Here is a 17,966-nt window from a genome sequence, read left to right as displayed (position 1 = left end):
CCTCATTGGCTATATTTCCTAACTGGAAGGGAATTTGACCAAGTTCTGAGGCTGTCATGAGCTGTCAGTGTCACCAGCGGATCGAGAAAGGGAAATGAGTGCTGAGTGTGCCAAAGTTAGGATGGAAAATCCCCAGTCGTCTCCTAGTGCAGTGAGGCCTTCAAAGGGGCATCCAGTAGACCTGTCTGTCCTGGGAACTGGAAATGCGAACGCACACTGAATCTACAAAAGGGGTAAGAGAAGGAGCCCCTCAGATCCTGGTAAATTGGGAAGCCAGGAGGCAGCTTACAGGGAATGGTACTGACTACGTGAGGGACAGAGGGACATCTTTCTGTCCTCCAGGTCCTTTACTCCATAATATTCAGTGGACCTGGGCCCCACACATGCCCATTGTCTCTGTCAGAAGTGTCCAATCATAGTGTGGCATGCTGCTTGTCTCTCCAGAAGAGAAGTACATTAGTATTTAGTATACATAGGGCTTTTAGAACTTAGAGAAAAACTCTAAAAGATATGGAACTCATAGAAGCTAAAATCAAAGGGCAGTGGTGATGGGTTCAAAAGTCTTTGACACTTATCCTAGCCTTGAAATTCTAGAATGAGGGCTCAGCATTGTGAAGCAGGTGAGACTGGAGTATGAAGGGAAGACATCAGAAGACTTCCCAGGGAAGGGACATCCCCAAACAACAGCTGCAAAATCATTGTTCTTTGTAGTGCTCAAGTCAGCTGCTTCTCCAGGCATCCCATCAAATCGAAACCACCCGGTGAAGCCAACTGTCATTTCCATCACTGATGCCCCGGCGGAGGCAGCTACACAGAGCTAAGTATGACTGTTGTAAATGGCTTGGTGGAAGTGCACTCTAAATGTGCTCGGTCTCCCACACTTGAAGTGGGGAACTGTGTGGTTTTGCATACCTCACTGTTTGGAGCTCCCTGCTAGCCTCATGTTTTGGAGCCTAGTAGACTCTGTTGATACCAGTTTCTCCTGCATTCTGCTTTCAACGACTAAAATGTCACACAGTGTTCAGAGGTGGAAACCGACTGAAGGTTAAATTTACTCAGTAGAAAAGCTTGAAGAAAGCCCAGAATTAAAGTAGAGACGATTAGAGCAGGCACACCACTGTGTTTCAACATGAAAGCAAGCATGGTCAAAACATCTAGCATCTTCCACCAAACTAGCATGTGCCTCCTTACGACCACTGCCAGCACAGCATGGGATGGTTTGTGAGGCAATCTATCTTCTAACACAGCTAGACATTTGGGATAATTGTCAAATAAACTACTGTACAAACTCAATAAGCTTGGTATAAGTCATGTGGTCTTTATATAACAGCACCAGATCTGTGGCTGGTCCTTAAAAGAAAGCATCTTAAGAATGAAAGTAGTCTGGTTAAATACTTTCAGTTTGTATACTGCAGTTTGTTCCCGTCCTTGTTATGAGCCTGTAAGAATGCAGTCTCCCCGAAATGAGAGCTGACATGAGGGCAGGGGTGTCTATGTGTACATCGAAGGGATGAGGAGAACATCTCTAATCCCCACTGTGTATCACACTTGAAAGCAAGTGTTTCACACCAGGAACTTTATTTATATTTTTTGACATGCCACAGTATAGTTGTTATCGCCCAATTTTAACAGATGAGAAACCCACAATTCTTACTCAACAATGAGCCAAGGTCAGACAACTAGTGCAGAGTGGAGCCAAGATTCAAACCCTGGTCACTCTCCAACATGCATATTTTTTTTCCACCACACCAACCCTGACTCCTGGTATTGTTGTAATGAATATTAGTCACATTAAATAAACCCTGATATTCTGATTATAAGATTCCAAGGCAATTTCTCTTACAGGATTATTGGAAAGGAATGAACGAAGTTACAGAGAGAGAGAGAGAGAGAGAGAGAGAGAGAGAGAGAGAGAGAGAGAGAGAGAGAGCAATGCCATTTTTTTCATCTGCTAGCGGTTAACTCTTTAGGACACTCTGTGATTCTCCTTTTATGTGACTCCAGGGCCACATACAATATGTGATTTGTACCTTCAGATGTTTCTCTCAGCAGATGTGAAAGTGGAGATTCAGAGTTTAGAAGACTGGTCCAAGATTTCATAGCTAAGAAACTGGCCAGCCAAGGACACAATGTGTTTCCCTTGAAATTTTATTTTATCCTAAGTCATGCTGATTCTTGGAGATACCCATCAAGGAACAAATTGTGTGTCTCCATGCATGTGTCCCAACTAGACTTAGCTTTTTCCTACTCTCTGACTTGTCTTCCCATGTTAACTTAAGTAGCCCTACCCACGCAATCTGTCCCAACAAGGTCTTTTCTGCCATGGCTAAATCTGCCCACAGTTCAAAGCTCTTTTGTTTATGCCACATCATGAAGACTTCTCTAACTTCTCAAAACCACAGTAGATCTTTCTTTTTCTAAAGTCACAGCCAGAGGTGGGAACCCTTTCCATCCAGCCACAGTTTTTAGGTACCACAACTGCCCCTCCATCTTATCTCTATAGGCAAAAGGTGATAATTTCTGTCCATGTTTGATAATCTTGCAGTGAAGAGATAAGGTTGTTTGTTTTCTTAAATACATACACAGCATTGTAAGTAGTTGTTGCTTCAAATTCACCCCTCCTTCAAACCTCCTTAACTCTTCTGTTTGAATGTAACATCTGTTTTCTCCCAGGACCCTGGCTGTCACCTCTCTAGAGTATGACTATTCCTGGATGCTTGCTGAAATCATAGTTCTTCCAGGTATCTGCCTCATTTTTCCTACACAGAATAATTTTCTGTATTTGAAGTCCACATATTATATGGATTGTTTGTATACGACTTTCCATTGAGGGGGTGCCCTTCAATAATGAGGAACATCTTCAACTGGTGAATAACAAGGAGGCAGACAGAAGATACACGCAACAAATTACTGCGAGACCAAAGAGAAACAGTTCCCAAGTTGTTTCCAACATGACTTGAAATATGAAATTAGGAAAACGTTGGACTATCCAAGATTTACTCCAAGGCTAGCAAGGTTACCTTCTCTGTCATGGTTGTAATCTTAGCCTGAACGTGGTTATTAGTGCCAACTTACACACCCGTACTGATGGGAAATCTGTTCCCCTGTAGGCTAGAACATCACTAGAAAGACCATTCCAACTGGAGATGACACCATCTCATTTCTAATCTCCTCCTCGTGTCATTCTGTCCCACCGTGGCTTCAAAATCACATAGACTGTCTCTGCTCCCTTTGGCACAGACAGGGTAGGTCTACTTAGAATTTTAAGTGCAGGTATCATGGTCCTGTTGTTCAGGCCATACGAAAATCTTTTCTTCATGCCAAGTATCTCACATTGCTTATATTACAAAGTATTCAGCACCCACTATCCCAGCTTTATTTTACAGCATACTTAGGCTTTCGTTATTATTATCATTGCATCTTATGAGAAAACACAATGTCAATACCCCCTTGATTACTTTGGTGCAACCATAGAAACAGAAAGGGACCATTCAAATCACTTACAAACTCACTATCCTATTACTTTTTATCCTCAGACTCTTGGGAGAATGCCAAGAAGGTTACAAGGACAGAATGTGTGACAGCCCATTCTACAGGATAAAATGACAGACTAGTACTAAAACCCTGGCCAAAATCTCAGGACTGTGGAACATATAAGCTATTGGGATGAAATTACAATTGCTATTTTGCTACATGGTCATAGTACCAAACTGTCCTAAAATCCACATCTCTCTACCCTTAGATTTATGCAGCTTTAGAACTTCATTAGAGAGGTTTCTTTGTGCATTGGAAGGGATTAATCATAGCAACTAATAATTGGTCAGAGTATAAATAATTGTCTGTGGAGGGTTCAGTCATAAATGAGAGATCTCTTTTACTCTCCCTCCCAAAGCTTTAAGAATCATCATAGACGAAAAGAAGATCTTAGTAGCCAGAAGTCCAGGAAGACCAGAGAGAAATTGTCTTTGCACACGATAGGACTGCTGCATTCATGAACTCAGTAGCTATGGTGGTCTGCCTGTGTATGGGGTGGGGGGGGACAACAGCTGACACCCCTAGCTCAGGAGCTATTAGCAGTTGATTAAATATTGGGGAGGAGAGAGCCAGTTTTCTTTAAGGGTGTGACTCTTGTTAGATCAACCATATAACCATATTCCAGTGAATGGCAGCAAATCCATGTCCAGGACAAACTGTGGGTTAAAATGTAAAGGACAGAAAGTTGGCAGAGAGTGGCGGATGGATCTGAGAGAAGTTAAGGGGATTAAGGAGTAGAGATTATGTTTAAAACACATTGTATGAAATATGAATTTTTCAAAGAAATAATTAGGGTATGAAAACCTAGAGAGGAAGAAAGCTGGTTTAAGATGATCTGGGTTCAGTTCCTAGCATCCATGGAAGATGACTTACAGCTATCCACAGTTCCAGTCAGAGGGGATTTGATGCCCTCTTCTGGACTTCATAATAACATGCCCACATCGTGTGTGTGTGTGTGTGTGTGTGTGTGTGTGTGTGTATACTCGTGTGCCCACGTGCACACACATTAAAATAAATTTAATTTTTAAAATAATGAGAAACAAAAACAGCAATAACAGACACATGGAAATAAAGACAGATGGAAAGAGAAAAAGGGAGAAAGGAGGAGGAGAAGAGGATGAGAGAGGCAGGGAGAGAGGGAGGGAGGGAAAGGAGGAAGGAGAGAGAGAGATGCTGAAAGATTTTTTTTTTTATTTTTAGATAGTTCTTTCTAAACATTCACCTAAACAACAGCAGCCTGCATTTCCTGGCTTCTGCTCCAGTAGCCTGCCTGCTTTTGTCCTTTCTCCCCTTTTTCTTTGTCCTCCCTCTCTCTTGTTCAAAATCACAAAGTGAGTATTTCTCTGAAACCTTCCATAGGTTTCTCTCTGCACACAGGGCAGCTGATTCAGCCTGAACCCAGTAACCCCAACTTAGTCCTGATGACACAGGGCCTGGCGGGGCTCAGCCTGTGCACACAGTTTTCGCAGCAGCAAACAAGCAGCCCCTGACTCGAGTGGTCACACTACTGGCACACGCCATGCACAGACATTTGGAACATTCAGTCTTGTGACGAGAAAAGAGGAGGCCTTTGGAATCTGTCGGTGTTGCCTGTTGATTTTTTAAATATCTGAAACCTGAGGCAAGGGACTCTGAAAAGGCCAGTTGGCTTTGGTTCTGACTCAATTATTACCACCAGACTTCTCACAAAGTTTTGAAACACTGCCCTGCCTCTAACCCCTGTCCTTCAATGTTACCTAATTGTTCCTTGGGTTTAAAGATAGTTCCATTCAATAGTTTTAGAGTTAAAAAGTCCAGGTTTGAGCCCAAGCCTTCCACACACAAGCAGGATGACTTTAAATGTGCCGCTTCATCTTTCTGAATCTGGAATTTCTTTACATAAAACAAAATTGGGGAACTTGCCTTCTCAACCCTTGGCAGATGCTAAACATAGATTTCTGACATGAATCAGAGAATGGTTAGCTGAATCGACCTGTGGATTGGATGACTTTCACTGTCCATGCTCTACTTTCTATCGACTCTGTCTTTGAACGTAGGCATTTCATGTAAGCCTGATGTAGTCGCACACTCTTTGCTGATCACAGGGAACCTGCATTTTTCGTTTGCCTAATGACCACTGAATCAGGCATACTGCACTCTCTACAGGCCACTATTTCCCATAACTCAAATGAACATGCTAACTCCCATCTTATCTCCTTTGCCAAGTTCTTCCAGGCTTCAAATGTGAGCAAAATTGACCAGAACAAACTAGCCTTCCACTAAATCTCCCCTTGTATGCGGCACAAGACGGTAGCAAGGCAGAGTCCAGAAGCCCCTCCTATACCAGCAGGCTGAGCTGTCATGCTCTCTGAGCTACTTCCAGGCAGGACATTCTCCTGCCAGAATCCTCATTTCTCTGAAGATATATATTTTTCCTGTGCAAGGGAGGTCCTTGCTCTTTTGAGAGAGACAGAGAAGTATGAAGAGAAAACCCACAGGGGTTGGCCAATGTGCCGAAACCATCAACAAGGCCAGGGTCATGTGTATTGGACAGAATAAGAAAGTTTCCCTAAAACAGGAAAGTGGTTGTTGACCCTTTCCCTGACTTCAGAGTGGAAGTCCCACACAAACAAAAGTCACACTCTGGTTATATTTTGCATGTTGGGATTGCAGGTTATAGTCAATACCCAGGGCAGACTCAAATATCTTGGGCAGCAGACCTCCTTTCTTCCTAATTCTGAGGAATAATACAATTACCTCTTCCTGAAATGTCTTTGTTTCTTCCCCAGTCCAATTTCTGGTCAAGTTAGAATTATACCCATTCCTTGTATACATACACTTTGTGTGTGTGTGTGTGTATTCACACTCAGATAACAGGATAATGTCTAACCTTTGACTCCATCACCCTCCATCTTGTTTGGAGACCCAGTGTCTCTCACTGAACCAGAAGGTTACCATTTCACTAACTTAATGGCTAGTGAGCTCCCCGAATTTTCCTGTCTCTGCCCTCTGAGGCAAGGATTGCAGGCATGCATGACTGTGTGTGACATCTGCATGAGTGCTGGAGATTTGAACTTAGGTCATCCTGTTTTCAAAACAAGCATGCTTATCCATCAAACCATGTCTCCAGAACCTTCTATTCTTCTTGTTGTTGTTGAAATAATTATTGTTTTATATACTTAAGGTTTAAAACAAGTTGTGATGGGATAGAAGCACACAGAAAAGAGGTTACCATAGAGAAAATAGCAAACATGGTCATTATCTCACAGAGTACATTTTTTTGGTGTCTTTTTTTGCATGAATACTAAGTTCAGTGCATATTTATTGCCCATAGCTGTCAAATTGCACGCTAGATTTCTGGAATTCCTCAGTTGTGCTTCCCATTCTGCCTGCTTTGGAAGGCCTCGGTGAAATTCCACCTGTCCCAACGAACTCTTCAGGACACATTCAAGGTTCCCGGCACATGCTTTGAGTGGTACTCCCTGAATACCGAGTCCTTTTCCTTAGATAAATATGCTTTCCTAGCGAGCTAGTAACGTGCTGGCCCCTGAAGGGAATACAGTGTCTTCTATGCCTTTTCTATAACCTCTGCAAAATCCGCAAGCCATCACTCTCATGTCAATGATGCAGAAGGAACCTCTAGGAGGTCACAGAGTGAGGAAATGGCAGAGCCGGGATCTGAACCCAAGGCGTCTATTCCTAACTGACCTCCCTTTTACCAGCCCACTACCCACAGAAAGCCCAGACACTGGAAGATTTCCCTATCATTTTCTCGAGTACAACAGCCACAAACCCCATGTAGCAACTGAGTAACAAAGGAATTGACTTACAGTTTTACTTCCATGTGCATCTATGTGTGTGGGGCGGTGTGTATGTTGCTAAAGATTGAACCTAGACTTTTGTACTAGTAAGGCAAGTGCTCTACTACTGAGCTATAAACCCACCTCTTTTTTATTTTGAGGTAACATCTCTCACATTTGCCTAGGCTGGCCCTAAACTGTAGAGGAATCATAACATCTTCCTGTTTCTGTCTCCTAAGTTGTTGAGATTATAGGCTTGAATCAACAGGTGCTGCTGGTTTTATGTATTCATAAATAAAGTAAAAGTAATAAACAAAAATGTAAGAATAGAATAAAAAATAAAAATACAAACTAAATAAAAGGAGTTCTGTTTACTTTTAACTGTGCTAAATTTTAACAGCAGCCTACGGTGTGAAGCTACTGGATTGGTGGGTACAGAGCTCATCAACACAACCACATATAGTACAACAGTTATTCACATGCAGTGCATGCTCTCAGTTTAAACTTGAGCTCTTTGAGAGGACAGGGCTTTGAGGCCTTCGTCATGTTCAATGGTAAGCACTCAGTATGTAGTCTTGTAAAGGACTATGCATGCACATAGTCCCCTGGATAACCTTAGTATTAGACTTGTTTTGGTCACAAGCCTGTTGTCTGAACTGGAGTACTGTCACAAATTTCAAGGAAACCTAGGTGTCTTATCTATAAGATAAAAACATAACAGTCAGTTCTCAATGGGACATCTTACCTGTGTGGAGAATCGGGATCAAAGCACGTCTTGGTGACATCAGTGATGTCTGGGTCACAGCACTCTCCACCATCAAAATTAAACCTTTCATAGTTACAGTCCATGTCACACACGCCATTCTGCTGCTTCTTCATGAAGGCAGGGTAGCGCAGCTGGCGGCAGTCCCCACCATCATGGCCGGTCAGCGTATGGTTGCATTCGGGATCGCATTTCTCATCCCCAATCTTGCTGATGTCACAGTTGGCAAGGATGAGGCGATGACGCAGAGAGGAGCTGTTTATGTCCAGCACCTCCAGCTCCCAGGAGATGTTGTAGTGCCGGAAGGCCTCAGCCAGCTCCTGGTGTTGAAAGTCGATCTGTTGCAGGCTCACCGTTGGGTTCTTATGGTCATCGTCATAGATGTTGACCACACGATAGCGTACCACCTTAGGGCGACGGAAACTTGGGAGCTGGTTGTAACTGGAGATGACTTCTGTGTTGTCACATAGCGTCTGCCCACAAAGAGGGGGCTCTAAACTAGTGTCCAACAGGAAGCTGTGGGCATTGCTGAATTCCATGCGGGGGATGTTACCATCCTTCATGGGGGACCAAGTGCGCTTCACATTGTCCCAGTTCTCTTGGAGGAGGAGCTGAGGTAGAGGGGTGTGAAGGCCATGGCTTTCCATGTCAGACAGTACCTCTCTCTGTGTTCTGGCTACCTTCCATAGACGGAAGTTCTCGACGTGGCCCCTGAAGTTGTGATTTTGAGCACTGCCCCCCAACATGAGCACTTTACACTTCTGGGTCAGTGGGCTGAATATGCCACCAACTTGCTCCCCAGAGGTTGCCACCTGGGCACCATTCAAATAGAGCTTCATCTGTCGCCCATTGTAGGTAGCAGCTAGGTATACCCACTGGCCTGGCAGGTAGCTGCGATGGGCATCAATGGTGGTCACTTTCCTGGCCCGGTCTGTCTTCAAGGAGAAGAAGTAGCGTGGGTCTCTGTTGCCTTGATCACTGATGGTGTGAATGCCCACGACCCATCCTCGGTCACGTGAGGTATAAGAACATTTGTCATACAGTCCTATGTGGTCCCAAAAGAGAAAGATTAAAAATAAAGCACGGAAATAGATGCTGGTTAGGTTTTTTTTCTCTGATAAAATTCACATCAAATACTCTAGAATAGTTGTTTGTTTTGGTTTTTCTTTTGTTTTTTTTCTTTGTTTGTTTCTTTTGTTTTTTGAGACAGCGTTTCTCTATAGCTTTGGAACCTGTCCTAGAACTAGCTCTTGTAGACCAGGCTGGCCTCATACACATGGCCCTGCCTCCTGAGTGCTGGATTTAAAGACGTGAGCCACCAAAAAGCTCTATGGGACCCTGGTTGTTACTTATGTACTCTCTGGTATCCTTGGCCACACTGAGGACAATTCAGTAAGGGCTAGAGGAACTAACAGGGAGAGGGAGTAGGATTTGTCAGTACCTCAGGGCAAATAAACTCATAAAGTTTCACTCCTTTTTATTGAATATGGAGTATACCAGAAAGCTTCTGTTAGAAGAATGAGTATTTCACCAGTTAAAAAATTAAAACAACACCCCCTCCCCCGCAAAGATCACAGCCTCTAACTTCCTCAGCTCTATCAACAGTGAGGAAGCTGAAATAGAGTAAGTGATTTATTCAGAATCACTTGCAAATCTCCCAAGAACCAAGTGTTCATTATCTACCACTCTCCTCCCTGTAATGTGTGTGAGTATGTGTGGGTTCACATGTAAGTATGTGACCTTTTCAGCTGTAATCAAGTATACAGTCTAAGTCTGTACAACAGGCAAGGCATCATGGTAAGGTCTTTATATGCAATAGCTTATTGAACACATATAAATCCATGGCAGTGATATTTTTTTTCTCATTTAAGCAATGGTGAACATGGAAACTAAGGGAAGGGAAAAGATGGGTATGAGGTCAGTTGGTGGGTAAGTGGATTCTAGCTCTTGGAATTAGCTGTTTAATGTATACAAGTTGCATAATACCCCCAACACTCATACCACCAAGGATTTGGATTTCTTCATCTACCAAGGAAAGTTGGAGGTAGGTATCACAAGTGTAAGGACATTTAAAGGCAGACATCCCTCTTGAGAGATCTAGAAACTTTAATAAGCTGCCCAACAGATTCCCTATGTATCTGATTATCTTTGTACTCACCAGTCCCCCATCCCCCACCCTTTCTGGAATGTACCCGCTGTACCTTGGCACAGGCAAAGCTTTCCGGATGATGAAGAGGATTTTCTAATTACATGTGTACTTTAAGTGTCAGATGCTTGTATGAAGCCAGGTGAGAAGAGAAAGAAAAGGAGACAAGAATGAATAAAAGATGCTCATTTGGGAAGGACAGTCCCTACTCTCACTGGGGAATGAATCAGTGCGGTCACCGTAACTCTGAGTGTGCATCTGCCATTAATACTCATCAAATAAACATGGAGAGTGTCCAGCAAAATCAATAGAAGAGGCCCACACAGTCTTTTTTTTCTTTGTGGGCACTGGGACCTTAGCATCTGTGTAAATGTCTATGTTAGCATCTGACACGGCCAGCATTTTGGCAGAGGATCTAAGCCCACCCACTTCTTTCTTCTCACTCGGAACATTTTCAGGCAATGGACAGAATATCCTAACACAGTCTTTTGCAGTCTGGGTGACACTGGCATTGCAGTAAGTGCCTCCGGGCCTTATTTGAATGAAGTTTTCTATTACATAGTCAATCCATGGATGATTTTATTTATTACAGGCTTCCCTGACTAACACACAAAGCACCTCTTCCAAGGGTGCATTCTCTGATAGCTCTGTAGCATGGGCCATTTTCTCTACGAACCATTTTGCTTTCAGAAAACAGCATTGGCTTACTCACTTTGGAGTTGCCTGTATCCATCGTGTGGCCTCTTCTTTACTAGACTGGATGGCTCTTGAGGGTAGTGACCAGTTTGGTTATGTCTGTAACCGGTCTAGCTACTTGTTACAGTAGGCACTCAGTATGTGTCCCATGAAGAGAACATGAATATATAATTCAAACAGAATATGAAAAAGAAAGAGGGTTTTTAAAGACAAACAGAATTTAAGGCACTAATTCATCAGTTATCAAAAACAAAGAAAGTAAGAGGACAGATTTGCTTCTACTGTAAGGGAAGGGGGAGGATCTTTGGGTCCAGAGTAACCTGTTTTGACTCATAATGACCGAAATTACAGGCCATATGTCTGGAACAAAATCACCTCATCTCTGTGGACCTTGACTCCCTTATCTATATCTCTTTTTACATATTCTGTCCTACTTGAAAGACATACTGGGTATAATATTCTTGACATACACAGGCTATCTAAACAAGAGCTGGTTTTTAAAATGCTAAAGGGGCTGGGAGTAAATTACAAATGAAAGAGTAGGAAATAAGTGGAAACAAAATACAAAGGCGCCAGAGAAAGGAGGTACCATGAAATCATCTTGTTTGATATGGTAAGATAGAGCATAAAGACTCAAAAGCCACTTAGAAATCCTATATTTCCATCAGCCTAGACAACAGTAAGAGACTATGCATTCAAAGTTACTTCCCTGCTGACTCCCTCCTAAGACAAAGAACTGTCTTCATATCTGGGATGAATTTCTTCAGAATCATGTCCTGCGGTCTATGTAGAATGTCAGTGGGACCAGAGGTTCTTAAATCCATCACATTTGTATCCTTCTTCTTAGCTCAGTGTATCCCTCTCATCTACTTAATTCCTCCCTTATTATTCTATGAAATAAAAATGAATGGTAATCTAATAGGAAATACGACACATCCTCTCTCTGTCTCTGTCTGTCTCCCCCCCCCCTTTTTCTTTTGCCAAGGGCTCTTGGTCTCTGCTTTTTTTGTTGCTTTTGGGAAGAAGTCTGCCTTGTTGGAGAGTTCAAATGTTTAGACATTTGTAGGGTTCAACAGCGTCCTGGGACTTGGAGTATGGTTCAGGCTACCTGATGCTGCCATACAGAGGTTCATAGAAAGAGGTGGCTTGCCCCAGGATGCAGGAAGGTAGGACAAAAAGTGGTTTTCAGTGACTCAAGGACAAATGGCATTAAAGTAAATGAGACCCTTGAAGCAGGGGCTTCAAAAGTTCAATGGAAATGCTTTCTTGAAGTGTGATTTGTTGAAATGAAATCACTGAGCTTCCTAGGGATGGCATAACGACTTGGGGCTGAGAGTCAATGTTTGCATGAAAACTATCTTAATTGAAGCCACCTTGTAGAAGACCGGAAGCAAAACACTCCTGTACTGTATCAGACCTGAACCAAGCCTTGGCACCAGAGATCTGTCTTGTTGTGCCAAGTAAATTGTCTGGAATTAGTCATTGCACTCTCTATGCCTCTGGAGCTCATTCCCCTCTTCTGAAGTGGGGAGGGTGAGATCAAATGATCCTCTGCTAAATTTGAAGAGCTCCTTTGTTCACTGATCTAATGGACCCTTGTGTGCTGGCAGTACTCAGACCTGTGTGTTGATCTGAACGGGATGCCTTATGTCGTTCTCAATCCTTGCATGCTTAGATTGCTACCTCTTGCAGGACACAAAACAGCATCTTCTTGAGAACCTAGGAATATTCACGTAGTACCACACTGTCCTTTCTCACATTTTTCAGTGAAACAGAGACAGGTTTAAAACATGGTACAGGTCTGTCTTAAGTTAACCATCTTGTGTGGAGCTAGAGGATAGCCCCAATGGACATATCCCTGTGTGACAAGGCAGAAGGGCAAACACAATTCTGCACATAATCTACATGGAACGAGCATACACCTGCTTAATGTTATAGCCTACAGAAACAGAGAATAAAAGTGACTTCAAGTGTCCTTTTGCAGAACAGTGAGGTATCTGGAAACATTGCCCAGATGAGAAGAAATGAGTCACAATACCAGGGTCACCAGGACACCAATCTACTGCCATTCTATATGCCCTGGTCTAGAAGCAGCTAAGTTTGATATGCAAAGGGCTTCCATTTGATTTTTACTTCTTACTATGTGTGTGTCAAGGGCACACGTGTGCTCCAGTACTCATGTGGAGGTCAGAGGACAGCTTTGTGAAGCTGGTTCTTTCCTTCCATCCTCAGAGGCTTCAGGAACCAAATGCATGGGGTTAGCCTTGAACAACAAGCGCCTTCAGCTGTTGAACCATCTCTTCGACCTCTTGTAGCCCTTTCCCAGGCTCACGCCTCCACTTCCGCTCACACCTGGCAGGAAAGCCTGAAGGCAGGAGACCTGCACAGGGTATTGTTCTAATGCCTCAGCTTAGGAGAACGCTCTGGAATATGTGACACCTTTTATGTATCAACTGAAAGATTCTACTCCAGGGATATACATTCTATTTCTCTACTCTTTTCTCTGTTTAAACATGTTACTCGTACTTAGGAATTGCTGAATATCAAGGGCTATACATTAAGTTTCTCGTGACCTGCTCCATGAAACTGTCAATATCCACACAGTGCACTCTTCAGAGAAACTGAGGCTCAAGAACAGGAAGTTTAAATCTTTGAAGAAAGAAATTGAAATTGAAGAAGATACCAGAAAGTGGAAAGATCTCCCATGCTCTTGGTTAAGCAGAATTAATATAGTAAAAATGGCAATCTTCCAAAGGCAATCTGTAGATTCAATGCAATGTCCATCAAAATCTCAGCAAAATTCTTCACAGATCTCAAAAGAAGAGTACTCAATTTCATATGTTTTGAACTGAGTGTTTGTGACCCCTTAAGACATACATGTTGAAGCCACATCACCTGGAAGCTCAGGGAGTGACTGTATTTGGTGTCAGAGTCTTTAAAGAGGTAACCATTTAACACCTATGTCACCATAAGGTCAAATCCAATGTTGTTGTACTGATAAGAGGAGACATCGGGGGCATGTTTGTGCACAAAGAAAAGATCATGTGGATTCACAGAGAGGAAGTCATCTAAAAGTTGGAAGGAGAAAATAACCCCAGGCAGACTTGCATTTCAGATTTGTAGCCTTCAGGACTGTAAGAACAGAAATGAGCTTGGCGGTGGTGGCGCACACCTTTAATCCCAGCACTCGGGAGGCAGAGGCAGGCGGATCTCTGTGAGTTCGAGGCCAGCCTGGTCTACAAGAGCTAGTTTCAGGACAGGCTCCAAAGCTACAGTGAAACCCTGTCTCGAAAAACAAAAACAAACAAAACAAAACAAAAGAAAGAAATGAAATGAGTGCTGTTTCAGGCAGGCAGGCATTGAGCCTCTGCTAGGGAGGCCAGAGCCGACTGTTGCTCTATCATGCAGTGTGCTTTCTGAACACTCCCACTGGGATATCGCTAAACTGTTGTCATCTCCCCCTGCCTTGTGTTCTTTTCACATCCCTTCTCTTGCTATGACACAGTGTCTCAATTTCCACTCCTCCTTGTTGAGCAGAGCAGTCTATTAGGAGGAGCCAGCGATGGGCACTGCATTCTCCATGCACACAAATACCTTCATTACCGGGAGGCAAGCGTCTGTATTTCCGTGGGACTTGACTTCCCTGAGGCCCCTGTTTAGTACTGGCCTCACGGGCAGCGGCTACACCATCACAGTATCGCTTACGATGCTCTTGCCAGCCTAATACAACAGCTGCTATGAATTTGTCCATGAGAAAAGGTGAGGCTCAGAGAAGTTACATCCCCTTGCCAGCGTCATATAGATCTAGGCAATAGGAATGTAGGTGTCATAGTGTCCAGTTCCATTCCCCAACTCTGCCTCACTTTGTCTACACTATTCTCTTGGACGCACTTACATTTGCCGCTGACTGGAGAGGAGAATTAGCCAGCCATGGAACTGCATATTCAACTTGTATTGCTTACTTATTTTTCTCCTTTGGAGAGTATCTTTATAAAAAAAAGAAAATTCTACCTGGGACATTTCTCATTGTTAAAAAAAAAGTAGCAGATGCAAAGAAATAATGGTAATAATAACAAGTTTTTTAAGCTCTGTGTGACAATCTCTATGCTAAGCACACATGACTCTGCAAACTCTTTGGCAGACATGAAATTTGAGTGTGAAGATCATAAGTGGTGTCCCAAGGATCCCTACTAAGGTCTGGGAGAGACAACATCCTGAGTGCTGTCTGACTCTGAAGCTAAAATGGACGTCAGGATACTTTCCTGCATGGGAATCACCCTCAGCACATGTCCCCCACTAGGCTGATGCTCTGCTGTACATCACTGAATAAGCCAACTATTTTCTGAGTTTCCTTATTCCCTCTCCTAATATGAGGACCACAGCAGATAGGCCTAAAGATCCCTCTAATCTCCTAAACTCCTGATTCTAGGATCATGATTTTTCAGGTAACACCAGTGTGATTATCCACTGTGGGAAGTTTAAGGTAATGGGTAGGAGAGGCAGACTTGGGTTCCCCAACTTTATAGTATACTCATGATCTGTGGGAATCTGACATGAGAATGCAAGCAGAGGTAAGATGATGTAGGAATAAAAGAACGAATTTAGGTCAACAATCGGTTTCTTACAGAATGCTAAAAAAAAAAAAAAATTAAAAACTAAAGGTCGACACTGGTCGTTTTTTGCTTTGTTTTGTTTTCCATTATTTAATTGCTAGTATCAAAACCATAGAGAAATGCTTGAGAGAGCAATCCTATGGAAAGCTTTTATCTCTCCAGAGGAGAGCAATTAAAACAGACAGATTTGGGTTAAGTATACCCGTGGTCCCTGCACTGGGTTTGTTTGGGACAAAACCCTAAAATGACCTGAAGGATTTCAAACCATCAGACATTCAGAGAAAGCTGAGATGGTATCAAAGGGCAATTTTATCTGTTAGTCAGAGAAGAAAACCATCAAATGTAGTAGCCTCAGTCACACGACCAAGACTTGCTGAGGAGAAGTTTCCTGCGAGTCAGCTCTGCATGCGTTCTGACAGAAGCAGGGTTGTAGGAAACAGACAATGTCCCCTGCATATACTTTCCTGCCCAGATTCTTTCTTACGCTAGAAACTAGTTTTGAGTTTCTCATGACCTCATGGAGCAGCTTACCAGTTTCATTAAGTGGTATGACCTTAAATGAAGCTCTCTGAGTTGGGGATCCTTCCACCCGTCCTCTAGGGATGAAAGTTTTTAGTCCATTTACCTCATGTGCTTCACAAGTATCTTTGGAGTGATAAAAGAATACATACTTCTGAAGACTACTTCAAACCATATAGATGTGAGGCAGATTTGAGAAGGGCACATCTAAGATCTAAAATTTTTTTGTTTCTTATTTGTTTTTCTAGACAGGGTTTCTCTTTGTAACAGTCCTGGCTATTCTGAAACGCACTCTGTAAACCAGACTGGTTTCAAACTCACTGAGATCTGCCTGCCTCTGCCTCCCAAGTGCTGGGATTAAAAGCATGCCACTGCCATCAGGCCTGACCTATGAGATAGAACTGGACTGGCAAAGTGCTTCTGGAAGCTCAAATAAAACCTGAAATTCCTTCCACCTTTGACTTTGCTGCCTTAATCCTTTGGTCCCAAAAGCAGCCTCTATATAAAATGGAAAGGTCGGAGTTTAGAACTGGAGTCTTGGCTTCAGTGGATGAACAAATATGAAGAGCAGAGTTAGGATTCCCAAGTGTCTGTGTAAAGACCTGGCATGGAAATGTGCATCTGAAGCACAGTGCTGGGGGAGATGTATAGTGCATGGAAATGGGCAAATCTCCAGAACCTGCTGACGAGCCAGTCTAACTGAAATGGTGAATTTCAGGTTTAGCAAAAAAGCTTGACTCAATACATAACGTAAGGAAGATGCCGTATTCTGGCCTTTGCAAACACCTTCACACATGCGCACTTCTTGTGATTATGCATATCTACACAAAACCATATGCACGTATCACCCCCCCACACATGAGTGTGCATTGCTTTAATTAGAATGGTCCCCATAGGCTCATAAATTTGCATGTTTCATCCTTAGGGTGTGATACTAATTGACAGGAATTAGGAGGTATGGCCTTGTTGCAGTAAGTGTGTCCTTGTTGGAGAAGTGTGTTATTGGTGTGGGCTCGGGGATTTTAAATGCTTAACCAGACCCAGTATCTTTCTGTCTGCTGCCTGTGGATCCAGATAATACTCTCCAGCACCCTGTCTTCCTGCATTCTGCCATGATTCCCACCATGATGATAATAATGGACTAAACATCTAAACATGTAAGCAAACCCCAATTAAATATTTTCCTTTATAAGAGTTGCTGTGGTCATGGTGTCTCTTAATGTCAGTTGAACATTGACTAAGGTACATGTGCACACACACACACACACACACACACACACACAGAGAGAGAGAGACAGAGAGAGAGAGAGAGAGAGAGAGAGAGAGAGAGAGAGAGAGAGAGAGAGAGAAAGTTCAGAGTTTAACAAACCAACTGCTGGCTCCATCATTTATCAATGAGGCAACCCGGGAATTCTGGAGGACATCCTCCCTGATTTCAGTACTCATCTATAGAGTGGGGATAACCCATTGCCTCTGACATTAGAGAAGGAACTAAGGAGATAATCAACTTGTCAGGACTTGGCACATGGCCACTGGCAATGTAGTAAGTGTTAAAACATCTGTAATGTGTAGAATGTGTAGCCAGCCTGGTCGTTCGAACCCCAGCTCTGCACTTTTCTGCAGTGTAGCCTCAGCATTCCCTCACCTACCCTTCTCTCACTCCCGTGCCTTCTGGTTTCTTCATATGTAAAGTAGTATAAAAAGTACTTCACACCTAGGATAGAGTGGACTGAGACTAAAAATTCGCTCTTGTATAGTATGCAAAAAATGTGGCTACATGTTTTACTGCTATTCAGAGTAAAGTTTTCTTTTCCCCTCAGAACTGGGTTAAGTTTTCCTTCTGGGCTCTTCAATCATTTTTTTTTTTTCACTCCTGTATGTAATGAAGAACCAAGTCATTACCCTCTCTGTCATAC

At 43.0% G+C, this 17,966-nt stretch overlaps 1 protein-coding gene across 1 annotated transcript in view; it reads right to left on the bottom strand.

Annotated features, from left to right (window-relative positions):
- The window catches only part of Pappa (pappalysin 1), a 237,896-nt gene that overhangs the window by 196,797 nt on the left and 23,133 nt on the right, over positions 1–17,966 (bottom strand). Inside the window, exon 2 of the mRNA XM_075945577.1 lies at positions 8,059–9,121. Within this exon, the coding sequence (XP_075801692.1) occupies positions 8,059–9,121 (1,063 nt within the window). The remainder of the gene's footprint in view (positions 1–8,058; positions 9,122–17,966) is intronic.

This window comes from Microtus pennsylvanicus, chromosome 13 (assembly GCF_037038515.1).
Source record: "Microtus pennsylvanicus isolate mMicPen1 chromosome 13, mMicPen1.hap1, whole genome shotgun sequence".
Lineage (NCBI taxonomy): Eukaryota > Metazoa > Chordata > Mammalia > Rodentia > Cricetidae > Microtus > Microtus pennsylvanicus.
This window is presented reverse-complemented; position numbering and strand designations above follow the sequence as displayed.